The sequence below is a fragment of the Aotus nancymaae genome, unplaced genomic scaffold, assembly GCF_030222135.1.
Source record: "Aotus nancymaae isolate 86718 unplaced genomic scaffold, 86718_ANA_hifiasm-v0.15.2.pri h1tg000025l, whole genome shotgun sequence".
Classification (NCBI taxonomy): Eukaryota; Metazoa; Chordata; class Mammalia; order Primates; family Aotidae; genus Aotus; species Aotus nancymaae.
The window spans coordinates 15174889-15188110 of NW_026988438.1; the positions used below are offsets into that span (position 1 = coordinate 15174889).

The 13222-nt window shown below is 35.7% G+C and overlaps 1 protein-coding gene across 9 annotated transcripts in view; it reads right to left on the reverse strand.

Annotated features, from left to right (window-relative positions):
- PPP1R9A (protein phosphatase 1 regulatory subunit 9A) overlaps positions 1-13222 on the reverse strand; it is a 362431-nt gene that overhangs the window by 131858 nt on the left and 217351 nt on the right. For all 9 annotated transcript variants that reach the window (XM_064380380.1, XM_012450782.3, XM_064380381.1 and 6 more), the window contains one exon: positions 3805-3909. In XM_064380380.1, the coding sequence (XP_064236450.1) occupies positions 3805-3909 (105 nt within the window). The remainder of the gene's footprint in view (positions 1-3804; positions 3910-13222) is intronic.

A 13222-nucleotide genomic window follows, 5' to 3' on the forward strand; every position in this document is an offset into this window, starting at 1 on the left:
TCAAGAATTCAAGGGAGGCTTGTCTGTTCAATTTTGGCTTGGTGATTCTCACAAAATTCAATCAGGCATCTGAATGCTTTATTAAGGTTGGAAGATCTTCAAAGGTGCCTCCCCACATGGCTGGTTAAGTTAGTGTTGGTTGCTGGCAGGCCAAATGTCCTCCCTGTGTGGGCATCTTCAAAAGGGAATTTGAAGGCATTCTTGATATGGCAGCTATATTTCTCTAGAATTGATGATCCAAAAGAGCAAGGTGAAAGCCACAGTGCCTTTCATAACCTAGCCTCAAAAGTCACAGATCATTACTTTCATATTCATATCATCATACTAGTACTAGACAGGAATCAATAGTGTAGGAAACCCAAAAAAGAATCAATAACCAGGAGGAAAGAATCAGAAGAGGATCAGTAAATGAATGCTATGTAGAAAACATGGTAATTGAGATAGAGTGAACTGGAGTTTGGACAACATAAATATGAGAAAAGCTCATTCATTGAAGAAGTGATACTTGAACTAAGACTTGATAAGGTGGAACCAGCCAATTATATGTCATGTGATACAGAGGTTTTTTTGGGGGGAAGGGGTGAGGCAGGAATATGGGGCAGAAGACAAGGAATGGCACAAACAAAGGATAATACTTGGAGTATATTAAATTTGATGTGACTTTTAGAATGCCATATGAAGATGTCAAGTAGGAAGCTGGATATACTATTCTTAAGCTATGGACAGAGAGAATGGAGCTAGAGATAAAAACAGAAAATGGAGAATAAAGCATGAACAGTTAAAATAGGCCATGCCTGAAAAAAAAAAATGATAATCTGGAAGAGAAAATTGAAGAAACTCTTAGTATATACTAGCGAAAATTCAAACAGATGGAGATCCTGAGAGAAAAAAAGATTCTAGAGGATATGCCCAGAAAAGCTAAGCCCCATTTAATACTGGTTTGAGAAGAGAGGCCAAAGACAATCCAGAAGAAATTACGCAAATAACCAAAGCATAATAGAAAATTTCCCAAACCCAAGTCTTCAAACTGAATCCCAAGCAGAATTACAAAAATCAAATAAGCAAACACAGATCTAGTTACAACGTGATAAAAATTACAAAAACTCAATTATGAGAGAAAAAAAATCCAAAAGAGAGAGTAAAAAAGAAAATACTATAAAGGACTACAAACATAACAACATGAAACTTTTCATTACTAATTGTAAATATTAATAGACAATAGGGGTAAATGGATATTAAAGCAATCAGATTCCACTATACATCTATTTGAATAGTCAAAATTCAAAACACTGACAACAAATGCTGGCAAGGATGTGGAGCAATAAGAACTCTCACTCACTGCTGATGGGAATACAAAATGGTACAGCCACTTTGAAGATGGGTTGGTGGTTTCTTACAAAACTAAACACATACTTACCACATGATATAGCAATTGTGCACCACGCTTGGTATTTACCCAATGGAGTAGAAACTTATGTCCACACAAAAACCTGCACATGAGGCCGGGTGCAGTGGCTCACACCTGTAATCTTAGCACTTCGGGAGGCCGAGGTAAGTGGATCACTTGAGGTCAAGAGTTCAAGACCAGCTTGGTCAACATGGCAAAACCAGTCTCTACTAAAAATAAAAAAATTAATTGGGCGTGGCAGTGCATGCCTGTAATCCCAGCTACTTGGGAGGCTGAGTCAGGAGAATTGCTTGAACCCAGGAGGCAGAGATTGCACTGAGCCGAGATTATGCCACTGCACTCCAGACTGGGAGACAGAGCAAGACTGTCCAAAAAAAAAAAAAAAAAAAAAAAAATCCTGCACATGGAAGTTTATACAGGTTGAGCATACCAAATGAAAATATATGAAACTCAAAACGTTCAGAACACTCAAAACTTTTTGAGCACTGACATGACACTCAAAGGAATTAGTCACTGGAGTATTTAAGATTTCGACACTTTGGGAGGCCGAGGCGGGTGGATCACGAGGTCAAGAGATCGAGACCATCCTGGTCAACATGGTGAAACCCCCGTCTCTACTAATACAGAAAATTAGCTGGGCATGGTGGCGTGTGCCTGTAATCCCAGCTACTCAGGAGGCTGAGGCAGGAGAACTGCCTGAACCCAGGAGACAGAGGTTGCGGTGAGCCGAGATCGCGCCATTGCACTCCAGCCTGGGTAACAAGAGCGAAACTCCGTCTCAAAAAAAAAAAAGATTTAGAATTCTCACATTAGGGATTCTCAGCTACTAAGTATATAATGCAAATACTCCAGCATGAAAAAAAAAATCCAAAATCGGAAACACTCTGGCTCCAGGCATTTCACATAAGGGATACTCAACTTGTACTAGAGTTAAACAGAATAATATTAATTTCTTTTTCCATTATAGCCCTTCATATATTTGAAAACTGTAATTATGTCCTTCCATGAGGGTAGTGATAAACAGAATAGACTGAGGAAGGGAAAATGTGAAATCAGACAGAACAGTTAAGAAGACATTTGAAGACATTTGAAATTTGTACAAGGCTGAATATAATAACACAAGATTATGCAGTCAACAGTCAGAGGGAAAAAAAGGGATGGCTATGGTTTCATGTTAACAACAAATTATTTTCCAACTGAGAAATATTCTTATGAGTTGAATGTACATCTTACCTATTTCATTTTTAAATTTAAAGTCTAATGGACAGCTTCAAAACCAAGTTCTATACTGACACGGGAAAGTGCTGTCTTAAGAACACACTGTGATCTTCAAAAACACAATCACATTTACTGAATGGGCCCACCCACACAACTCAGAGAGTACCACACAGTTTCGCAATTATTTTACATACTTTTCTCAAGGCTGTGAATATTCTAGAAACATCAACATAGCGCCCACAGAAGTAGTTTAGGGTGTATTCCTTAAAGCATCCCTTTAGCATTTGAAGATGATTTACAATTGAAAAAGTCTAAAGTCTAAAACTTAAATTCATGCTTCGGCAAAATAAAACATGCAGCAATAATATCCTAATATTGTTATCTATATAGCAATGTCAACTCATTAATATTTTCAGAATATTTAGTAGTTTCATTTTGATAATGAGAACACTCAACCACTTTCATCATTACACATACTAAATACTGTTTCCTTAATGTTTCTTACACAAGATGTATGGAAAAGTATATGATATAAGTAATACTTAAGATAAATAAGTAACATATAAGCAAAAAATATCTGATTTCAAACCCTGACTTCCACTAGCTCAAAATTCCTTTCTTTCTTATTTTCCAATATACAATATTCACAATCCCAAGGCTGAATATAAATTTCAAGGTCCAAAAAAAAAATACACCCTAAGTCCATTAAGTTGGAAAAGTTATAATGCATCAAACATTGGTCTTCACTGATTCCTTAAAATAATATATACATTTAAAAAATATACTTATCCTTATTCAGTGTGATTGTCTAAAAAACATACATCATTGAATATATGTATAATCATTTCAAGTATTGTATAACTATTTTTCTTAAAAGGATTTGAGACCAAATTCATATTTATTGAAATTAAAGCTAGAAATTCTATCTTCCTGGAAATCATAGTATTTTAGAAAGATATGAAGACAAGTATTTTAAATTCCATTTTCCATTTAAATGATTTAAATTCTATTTTCATAACCTAATTATAATACAGATAAAAAAAATTTAAAACTAAATGCTAAGTCTTACCATTCAGATAAAATTGTCATTGTAATCATATTTATTTGCAGGTTAAACTATAGAAAATTAAAATTCACTGAAGTAACAACATGGTATATATTAGAAGGCACATATTTACCTGACATTGCCCTTGGTGTTTCTGAGAACTGTTGCTGCAAAATTCTGTGTTACACCCACCAAGCTGATTCCATCCACTTCTACAATCTGGTCATTGACTTGTATTCTTTGGAAAGAGGAAAAAAATACCCACAATTAATTTATGTAATAATGCAACATCATTTCCTACAAATGAGCTGACAAAATATGTGATTTTTAAGATACCATTATGATCCAAAATCTTTTACCTACGGTCAGCCCTGCTCTCTTAATCAGTGGGTTCCACATCTGTGGATTCAACAAATTGTGGATATAAAATATTTGGAAAAATTTTAAAAAATAGTAATACAATTAAAAGTACAAATTAAAAAAACTTAACTATACACTGTTTACATTGTATTACATATATAAGTAATCTAGAGATTTAAACTATTTGAAAGGATGTACACAGGTTATATGCAAATATTATTTCTATACTATACTGTAAGAGACTTGAGCATCTGCAAATTTTGGTATTCACTGAGGTCTTACAAACAATCCCCTGTGGATTCCCAGGGATGACTACAGAAGCTCCAGACCTTAATCAAACACTTAAGGTTTTAAAAGACTATTTCCATTAAAAATTGGGCAAAAGAGATGAACAGACATTTCTCGAAAGAAGACATACAAATGGCAAACAAACATTAAAAAAATGCTCCACTACACTAATCATCAGAGAAATGCAAAACTGCAGTGAGTTACCATCTCACACCAGTCAGAATGGCTATTACTAAGTAAAGATGCTGGGGAGAATGTGGAGAAAAGGGCATGTTTATACACTATTGGTAGGAATGTAAATTAGTTCAGCCACTGCGGAAAGCAGTTCAAAGATTTCTCAAATAACTTAAAACAGAACTAGACATGTGATCCAGTATTCCCATTACTGGGTATATTTCAAAAGAAAACAAATCTTTCTACCAAAAAGATACATGCATATTCACTGCAGCACTATTCACAACAGCAAAGACATGGAATCAACCTAGACGTCCACAAAATTGAATATAAGCATTTTCAACTTTATTAGACATTAATAAATCTGCACACCCTACGGAATACTTGGTATGCTCAGATCCTTTAAGTGCTGCCAATCATACAGCTGCGAAAAGATATCACAATGTGATTTTAATTGCATTTCCCTGATTACTAATGTGGGCAAACATTTTTTTGTATGTTTATAAGTTACCTGTCTACTTCCACAAATTGTCAAATCATTTCTTTTACCCATTTGTTACTGCTGGTGTTGTTGGGTTGAGTGACTTTTCTTACTAACTTACATGAAATGTCTTTATATATCTTGCATACTAATACTTCCTTAAACATATTGCAAATACTTGCACCCTATCTGTAGCTTGTCTTTTTATATTTCTTTGAAATATGGTGGCTTAGAGGAAAATAATTTTTAAAGTATAACCACATTTGTAAGTAGGTTTTTTTTTGGTATGTTTTGTTTAAGAAGTACTTTTCTGTCCAAAGGTTATCAAAAGATTCTATATCTTCTTCCTTTTGGGGGAAAGTCCGGGGATAGGGTCTCACCATGTTGCCCAAGCTGGTCTCAAACTCCTTATCTCAAGTGATCCTCCTACATTGGCCCCGCAAAGTGCTAGAATCACAGTTGTAAGCCACTGCATTGGGCCTATATTTTCTTTAAAATGTATTAACATTCTAAATTTCCATATTTAGGTAGTTATCCACCTGGAAATTTTCTAGAATTATAATGTGTTGGCAATCTACTTTGGAGGCTCAGGAAAAAGAATCACTTGAACCCAGGAGACAGAGGTGCAGTGAGCCGAGATTAAGCCACTGCACTCCAGCCTGGACAATAGACTATGTCAAAAAAAAAAAATGAAATAAGCAATTATAATTGATTGAAAATTAATTAGTGGATTAGTATTACAGTGGATTAAAAATTCTAGAAAGCTGCATATATGCCTTCTCCCACTTGATCCATGTCGTTACTCTGTTCTCCCACAGAGCATGTCCAGAATCACTTTTTCTGTTCGTTAATCATTCTTCCCAGAAGTTTAGAAAAGCATGGTTTTCTCTGGTTCTTTCTAGCTTACTCTCCCCTCCTCTACAATGGAAAAATGAATGGTGCTACAACCATCTACTTCTACTTTCATTCCTTCTTTTCTTTCTAGAAAGTGGATTCACTTAGAGCTACTTAGCCATCTCTCCTATTTTCTTCCACTTTTCTTTCTACTTTCTTTCTCCTATTTTCTTTCTACTTTACCTCTAGATCTAAGTAGTAAGGCCTTTGATAGCAATGAAGATGTGCTTTAGAGGAAAACAAAAAACATGAAGTCTTTTAGCTAACTCCAGACTCACCTGGTTTAAATACTCTGCCAGATTAAGCTTACTCATGATGAGGTTGGGAGTCAAATGAGGTTGGGAGTCATGAGGAGGATGGTGTGAAAAAGGGTTTGTGGTCCAATTTTTTATTTCTCCATATGGATATCTAATGAATAATAATACCCATGAAACAATGAACTAAAACTCCCACATGAGGGAAAATAAAGAAAGTTGAAATTTAGTGCTAGCTACCAGGTCATACACCAATAAGGTGGCATCTTTCCAGAAAAAGGTATGTTTTTCCAAATTTGCAAAAAAGTACTTTATAAATTAGCAGTGACCCCACCCTACTGGATAAGATCATCTAGGGCACTGGTTCCCAAACTGTCTAATTGCAACAGAGTAAAATGAAGCAATTTTGAAAATTACAGATTCCTAAAGTTGCGCCTCCTGCAAGTCTCATTTAGAAGACATGAGGGAAAAGCACAAAGTGGAAATTTGAGTTGTGATAAAGTTTGGCTTTGTGTCCCCACCCAAATCTCATCTTGAATTGTAATCTCATAATCCCCACATGTTGTGGGAGGGATTCCAATGGGAGGTAATTGAATCATGGGGCTGGTTTCCGCCATGCTGTTCTTGTGACAGTGAGAGAGTTCTCATTAGATTTGGTGGTTTTATAAGGGACTTCCTCCTTCGTGCAGCACTCATTCTCTCTCCTGCTGCCCTGTGAAGAAATGCTTTCTGCCATGATTGTAAGTTTCCTGAGGCCTCCCCAGCCATGCTAAATGAGAGTCAATTAAACCTCTTTTATTTATCAATTACTCAGCCTTGGGTATTTCTTCATAGCAGCATGAGAATGGACTAATATAAGTTGTTTCCTGATTTTGTCTATTATGAATAAAGTTGTCATTCACATGCAAGACTTTATGTAGATATATGTTTTCATTTTTAGTGGAAAATATCTTAAAGTGGAATTGCTGGATCAAAAAGTTAAGTGTATATTTAACTTTTAAAAAACTTCCAAACTGTTTTCCTCAGTGGCAGTAAATTTTGCATTCCCACCAGCCATAAGGGAGCATTTCACTTCTCTACATCCATCTCAGCACTTTATATCATCAGGATTGTTATCTTTAGCCATTCTACTAGGTGTGCAGTGATATCTCATTAAAGTTTTAATTTTCATTGCTCTCATGTTTAATATATTTTCACATACTATTGATCAGTCATATGTTTTCCACGTTGAAGTGGCTGTTGAATATTCTGTCCATATTTTAACAATTCAGTGGTTATTCTTCTTGTTGTTATTAGTGTTCTTCCTATTCTGGATACAAGTTCTTGTATATATTTGCAAATATTATCTCCTTATCTATGGCTTTACTTTTCACTTCTAAACCATTTCTCTTAAAGAACAAAAGTTTGGATTTAATAAAGTTCAACTTCTCAATTTTTTCTTTCATAGTTCGTACTTTGTGTCCTTTTAAGAAATCTTTGTTTAACATGATTTTATAATGATTTCACCACTGTATTCTTTCAGAGGTTTTATACTATTAGCTTTATGTTGAGATCTATAATTAATTTTGAATTAAATTGTATATGGTGTGAAATAAGGTTTGTGGTCCAATTTTTTATTTCTCCATATGAATATCTAATTTTTCTAGCACTTTGTTGAAAAGACTATACTTTTTCCAATGGAATTATCATTATACTTCCATTGAAAGTCAACTAACTACCATACGTTTTCATCTATTCCTTTTTTTTCTATTACATTGATCTATATTTCTATACCAACGTCATACTGTCCTGATTACTGAAGCTTTATAACAAGTCATGAAAAATCAAATAAGGTCAGTCCTCTAACTTTGTCCTTCTTTTTCAGAATTGTTATCCTAGGTCCTTTGCATTTCTATATGCGTTTTAGAACCATTTGATCAATTTCTCCCCAAAACAAAACCCAAAAAAAGCATACTACAGTTTTGATTGGGATTTCATTGACTCTACAGATCAACAAGAGGAAATTTCACATCTGAAAGGCAGTGAGCCTTCTGTTCTATAAACATCATGTATGTTTTCATTTATTTACCTGCCAAATATCATACTGCCATCAACCCCTAATTTCATTTCAACAAGACAATTTTTTTTCCAGCAGCATCCTCACATTAACTAAAAGGTTTAAGGAAAGCCACACTCTAAACAGACTTGTATCTTTTATAAAACTTTGCCTACTAGTCCTGTCTCTACCCCTCAAAAGCCTCTTCTTGAAGGTCCAGCTCAAATAACTTCTCTTTGAAGTTATCTGCTTATCCAAGCCTATGATCTTTTCCATCCTTTGAACATCTTCTATATCATTGCATACCTCAACCTAACATTACATGTTACCAGATATTGTTTGATATTTCTTGATGTATAAGGTCTCCTTAAGCAGACAGATTGCAAACTTCTTGGGTCTTCTAGCTAAACCCAGAGCAATAAATATTTTTTCCTAATCTTATTAAGCTATTTTAGGAAAAGAAAGAAATTCCTTTTATTTGTGGTTTTATTTTCTGGATGGGACAGAAGTTAGCATGTGAAATATTAGGAAAGCATTCCTGATACATACTTGTTGATGAGACTTAAAAGAAGCCAGTGTCCTGCTAAGTTCTCTATCATTATGTACATGCCATTCTCTTTATATTCTCCTAGCCAATCATCACTTAAAATGTTGTTTTCTCAGAGACTATCTAGAAAACATCTTTCCATAGCCAAGACAATCCTAAGCAAAAAGAACAAAGCTGGCCGGGCGCAGTGGCTCATGCCTGTAATCCCAGCACTTTGGGAGGCTGAGGGGGGTGGATCACGAGGTCAAGAGATCGAGACCATCCTGGTCAACATGGTGAAACCCTGTCTCTACTAAAAATACAAAAAATTAGCTGGGCATGGTGGCACATGCCTGCAATCCCAGCTACTCAGGAGGCTGAGGCAGGATAATTGCCTGAACCCAGGAGGCGGAGGTTGTGGTGAGCTGAGATCACGCCATTGCACTCCAGCCTGGGTAACAAGAGCGAAACCCCATCTCAAAAAAAAAAAAAAAAAAAAAAAAGAACAAAGCTGGAGGCATCACACTACCTGACTTCAAACTATACTACAAGGCTATAGTAATCAAAACAGCTTGGTACTGGTACCAAAACAGAGATATTGGCCAAGGGAACAGAACAGAGGCCTCGGAGGCAACACCACACATCTACAACCATCTGATCTTTGACAAACCTGACAAAAACAAGCAATGGGGAAAGGATTCCCTGTTTAATAAATGGTGTTGGGAAAACTGGCTAGCCATGTGCAGAAAGCTGAAACTGGACCCCCTCCTGAAACCTTACACTAAAATTAACTCCAGAAGGATTAAAGATTTAAACATAAGACCTAACACTATAAAAAAAAACAGAAGAAAACAGAGACAATACCATTCAGGACATAGGCACAGGCAAGGACTTCATGACTAAAATACAAAAGGGAATGGTGAGAAAAGTCAAAATAGACAAATGGGATCTAATTAAACTTAAGAGTTTCTGCATAGCAAAAGAAGCAATCATTAGAGTGAACTGGCAACCAACAGAATGGGGAAAAAAAAACTGCAATCTACCCATCTGACAAAGGGCTAATATCCAGAATCTACAAAGAACTAAAGCAGATTTACAAGAAAAAAAAAACCTATTCAAAAGTGGGTCAAGGATATGAACAGACAGCTTTCAAAAGAAGACATATATGAGGCCAACAAACATATGAAAAAATGCTCATCATCACTGATCATTAGAGAAATGCAAATCAAAACCACATTGAGATACCATTTCATGCCAGTTAGAATGGTGATCATTAAAAAATCTGGAGACAACAGATGCTGGAGAGGATGTGGAGAAATAGGAATGTGTTTACACTGTTTGTGGGAGTGTAAATTAGTTCAACCATTGTGGAAGACAGTGTGGCAATTCCTCAAGAATCTAGAACTAGAAATACCATTTGACCCACAAATCTCATTACTAGGTATATATCCAAAGGATTATAAATCATTCTATTATAAAGACACATACACATGTATGTTCATTGCAGCACTGTTTATAATAGCAAAGACCTGGAACCAACCCAAATGCCCATCAATGACAGACTGCACAAAGAAAATGTGGCACATATATACCATGGAATACCATGCAGCCATAAAAAACGATGAGTTCATGTCCTTTGTAGGGACATGGATGAAGCTGGAAACCATCATTCTCAGCTAACTGACACAAGAACAGAAAACCAAACACTGCATAGTCTCACTCATAGGTAGTGTTGAACAATGAGAACACATGGGCACAGGGAGGGGAATATAACACACTGGGGCCTGTTGGGGGGTGGGGGATGGGGAGGCACAGCAGGGGGTAGGGTGGTTGGAGAGGGATAACACTGGGAGAAATGCTTGATGTGGGTGATGGGGGTACGGGGGCAGCAAACCACCATGGCATGTGTGTACCTATGCAACAATCCTGCAAGATCTGCATATGTACCCAGAACTTAAAGTAAAATTTAAAAAAAAAAGAAAGTATATGATCTTAATACCATTTTTTAACTTTATGTCTTTGTGCTTGTTTATATATAACTTGTATCATTTTATTTATTTATGTTTTTAATTTTAAGATAAGGTCTTGCTATATTACCCAGACTGGTCTCAAACTTTTGGGCTCCAGCAATCCTCCTACCTCAGCCTCCCCAGTAGCTGAGACTATAGGTGCATGTCACTGTGACCAACCACATAATTTAATATTTAATTGTATTGCTTTATAAAAGTCATTATGTTGTGTAGAGATGTGTTGGAGGCAGAGACTTTGTGCTATAAGTTGATTTGAGACTATCTAAATGCCTGAAATTATGTCTTTTATTTCTTTTTAACTTATTCATAAAATAAAATAGAATGCTATGAAATTAATATGTGCTCAAGAGATTATTCGATAGTGACAATTCATCAATGTTTTGAGTGACAAACCACTACAAATGGCAATTCTGCCAAGCAACTTTCATGACACTACAAGTTGGCTGAGGACAAACATAGAAGATAAAGACAAGAAGAAATTCTTTATCTTTCAAATATTTAATTTAAAATATAATTTGTATTTTGAAAGCCAAAATAAAGTTGAGTTATGGCATATGAAGGATGAACAGAATTGGCTTCCCAGTAAAAAAAAAAAAAAAAAAAAAAAAAAAGACGCTGAAAGCTTAATCTCTCAAATAGAAAAATAATCATTGTCACACTTTCATGAAGTTTGAAAGGATAATAATGCAACTTTAATAAGGCAAGAGCACTTGAGAAGGCAAATAATTTTTAAAGGACAAAAATTTAAGGATGAGTAAGAGGAGTACTAAATAATAGATTATAAAAAAACTTTGAAAACAGTTTTTTTAAAGAAACTAGTATTTACAGAGCTAGTATTTACTGGGAAAAAAATAAAAGCAAAATATAGGTTTGTACACTATCAATAGATAGAATTATCAGAAGTGAAAGGAAACTAAGGTGATAACTGCTGTAATGAGCAGAAATAAAGAAAAAACAAACTAGGTCAAAAAAATTCTGAAAATAAGCATCCTGTCAGAATGATTCCATTAAATGCGATGAAAACAAGTACTATTGAAGGTACTAAGTAATAAGAAGAAAGATTGCAAAAATGCTGGAAAAATACAAATAGAGAAAATAATATGCTTGATTCATTGGTTTGGTTGATTTGTCCAGTTAGTAATTTAGCAAAAGTGATTTGATGCTGACTATAGTAAAAGGACAGAGAGTTACTGGTATACAAATTTGAGTAAGACATGGTCTCTGTTTGAGAATACCATACGCATACACAAATACATACATATACACATACTTGTGCATGTATGTGTATGCATATATAGAATATGTGTTGTAGACACTGGAGACATGGGGGTGTGATAAGCTATAAAAAACATTCTAAGTGTGCTAAGAAAGGTATGAATAAAATAGGTTGATGTTAAGAGGAGGGGCTGCTGACTCTTCAAAGTGAAGATCAAACTGAACAAGAGCAACAAAAAGGCAGAAAATAGATGGATTCAGAAGTCACGGTGTTTTCCCAAATAACACAAGAAAATCATCAGCCCTAATGTATAATACAGTTTTTTTAAAAAAGCAAATGGTAATATGACCCTCATGAAGACTAGAGATTATTGAAAATTGCCTTTAAGAAAAGTAATAGAACAAACATTAAAAACTAAAGTTATAAGGAAATTTGTCAAGAAAAAAAATTGATTCCTGAAACGGGAATCATTCCACTCACGAATGTGTTTAAATGCTTATCAAGAGTGTAATACAGGCCAGGTGCAGTGGCTCACACCTGTAATTCCAGCACATTTGGAGGCTGAGGAGGGTGGATCACCTGAGGTCGGGAGTTTGAGACCAGCTTGACCTACTTGGAGAAACCCCATCTCTACTAAAAATACAAAATTAGTCAAATTAGCTGGGCGTGGTGGTCCATATAATCCCAGCTACTCGAGAGGCTGAGGCAGGAGAACTGCCTGTCATCCCAGCTACTAGGGAAGCTGAGGCAGGAGAACTGCTTAAACCCAGGAGGCGGAGGTTGAGGTGAGCCGATATCACGCCACTACACTCCAGCCTGGGCAAAAAGAGCAAAACTCCGTCTCAAAAAAAAAAAAAAGAAAGAATAGAAAAAAGAGTCTAATACAATCAAGGTATGGAAGACACTAGAAACATAACCATAGGGAGTATTACTGTCTGAGCTCCACCTCCTGTCAGATCAGTGGCAGCACTAGATTCTCACAGGAGCTTGAAACCTATTGTGAACTACATATTCAAGGGATCTAGGTTGGGTGCTCCTTATGAGAATCTAACTAATGTCTGATGATCTGAGGTGGAACACTTTCATCCTGGAAACCCCCCACTCCCCAGTCCATGGAAAAGCTGTCTTCCACAAAAACGGTTCCTAGTGCCAAAAAGGCTGGGGACTGCTACTCTAAGCTTAGCCTTGAAGTAGAAAGTAACAGAATGTCAAAAAAAAAAATATATATATATATATACACACACACACACACACACACACACACACACACACAAATTCTGTGTAGGTTGAAGA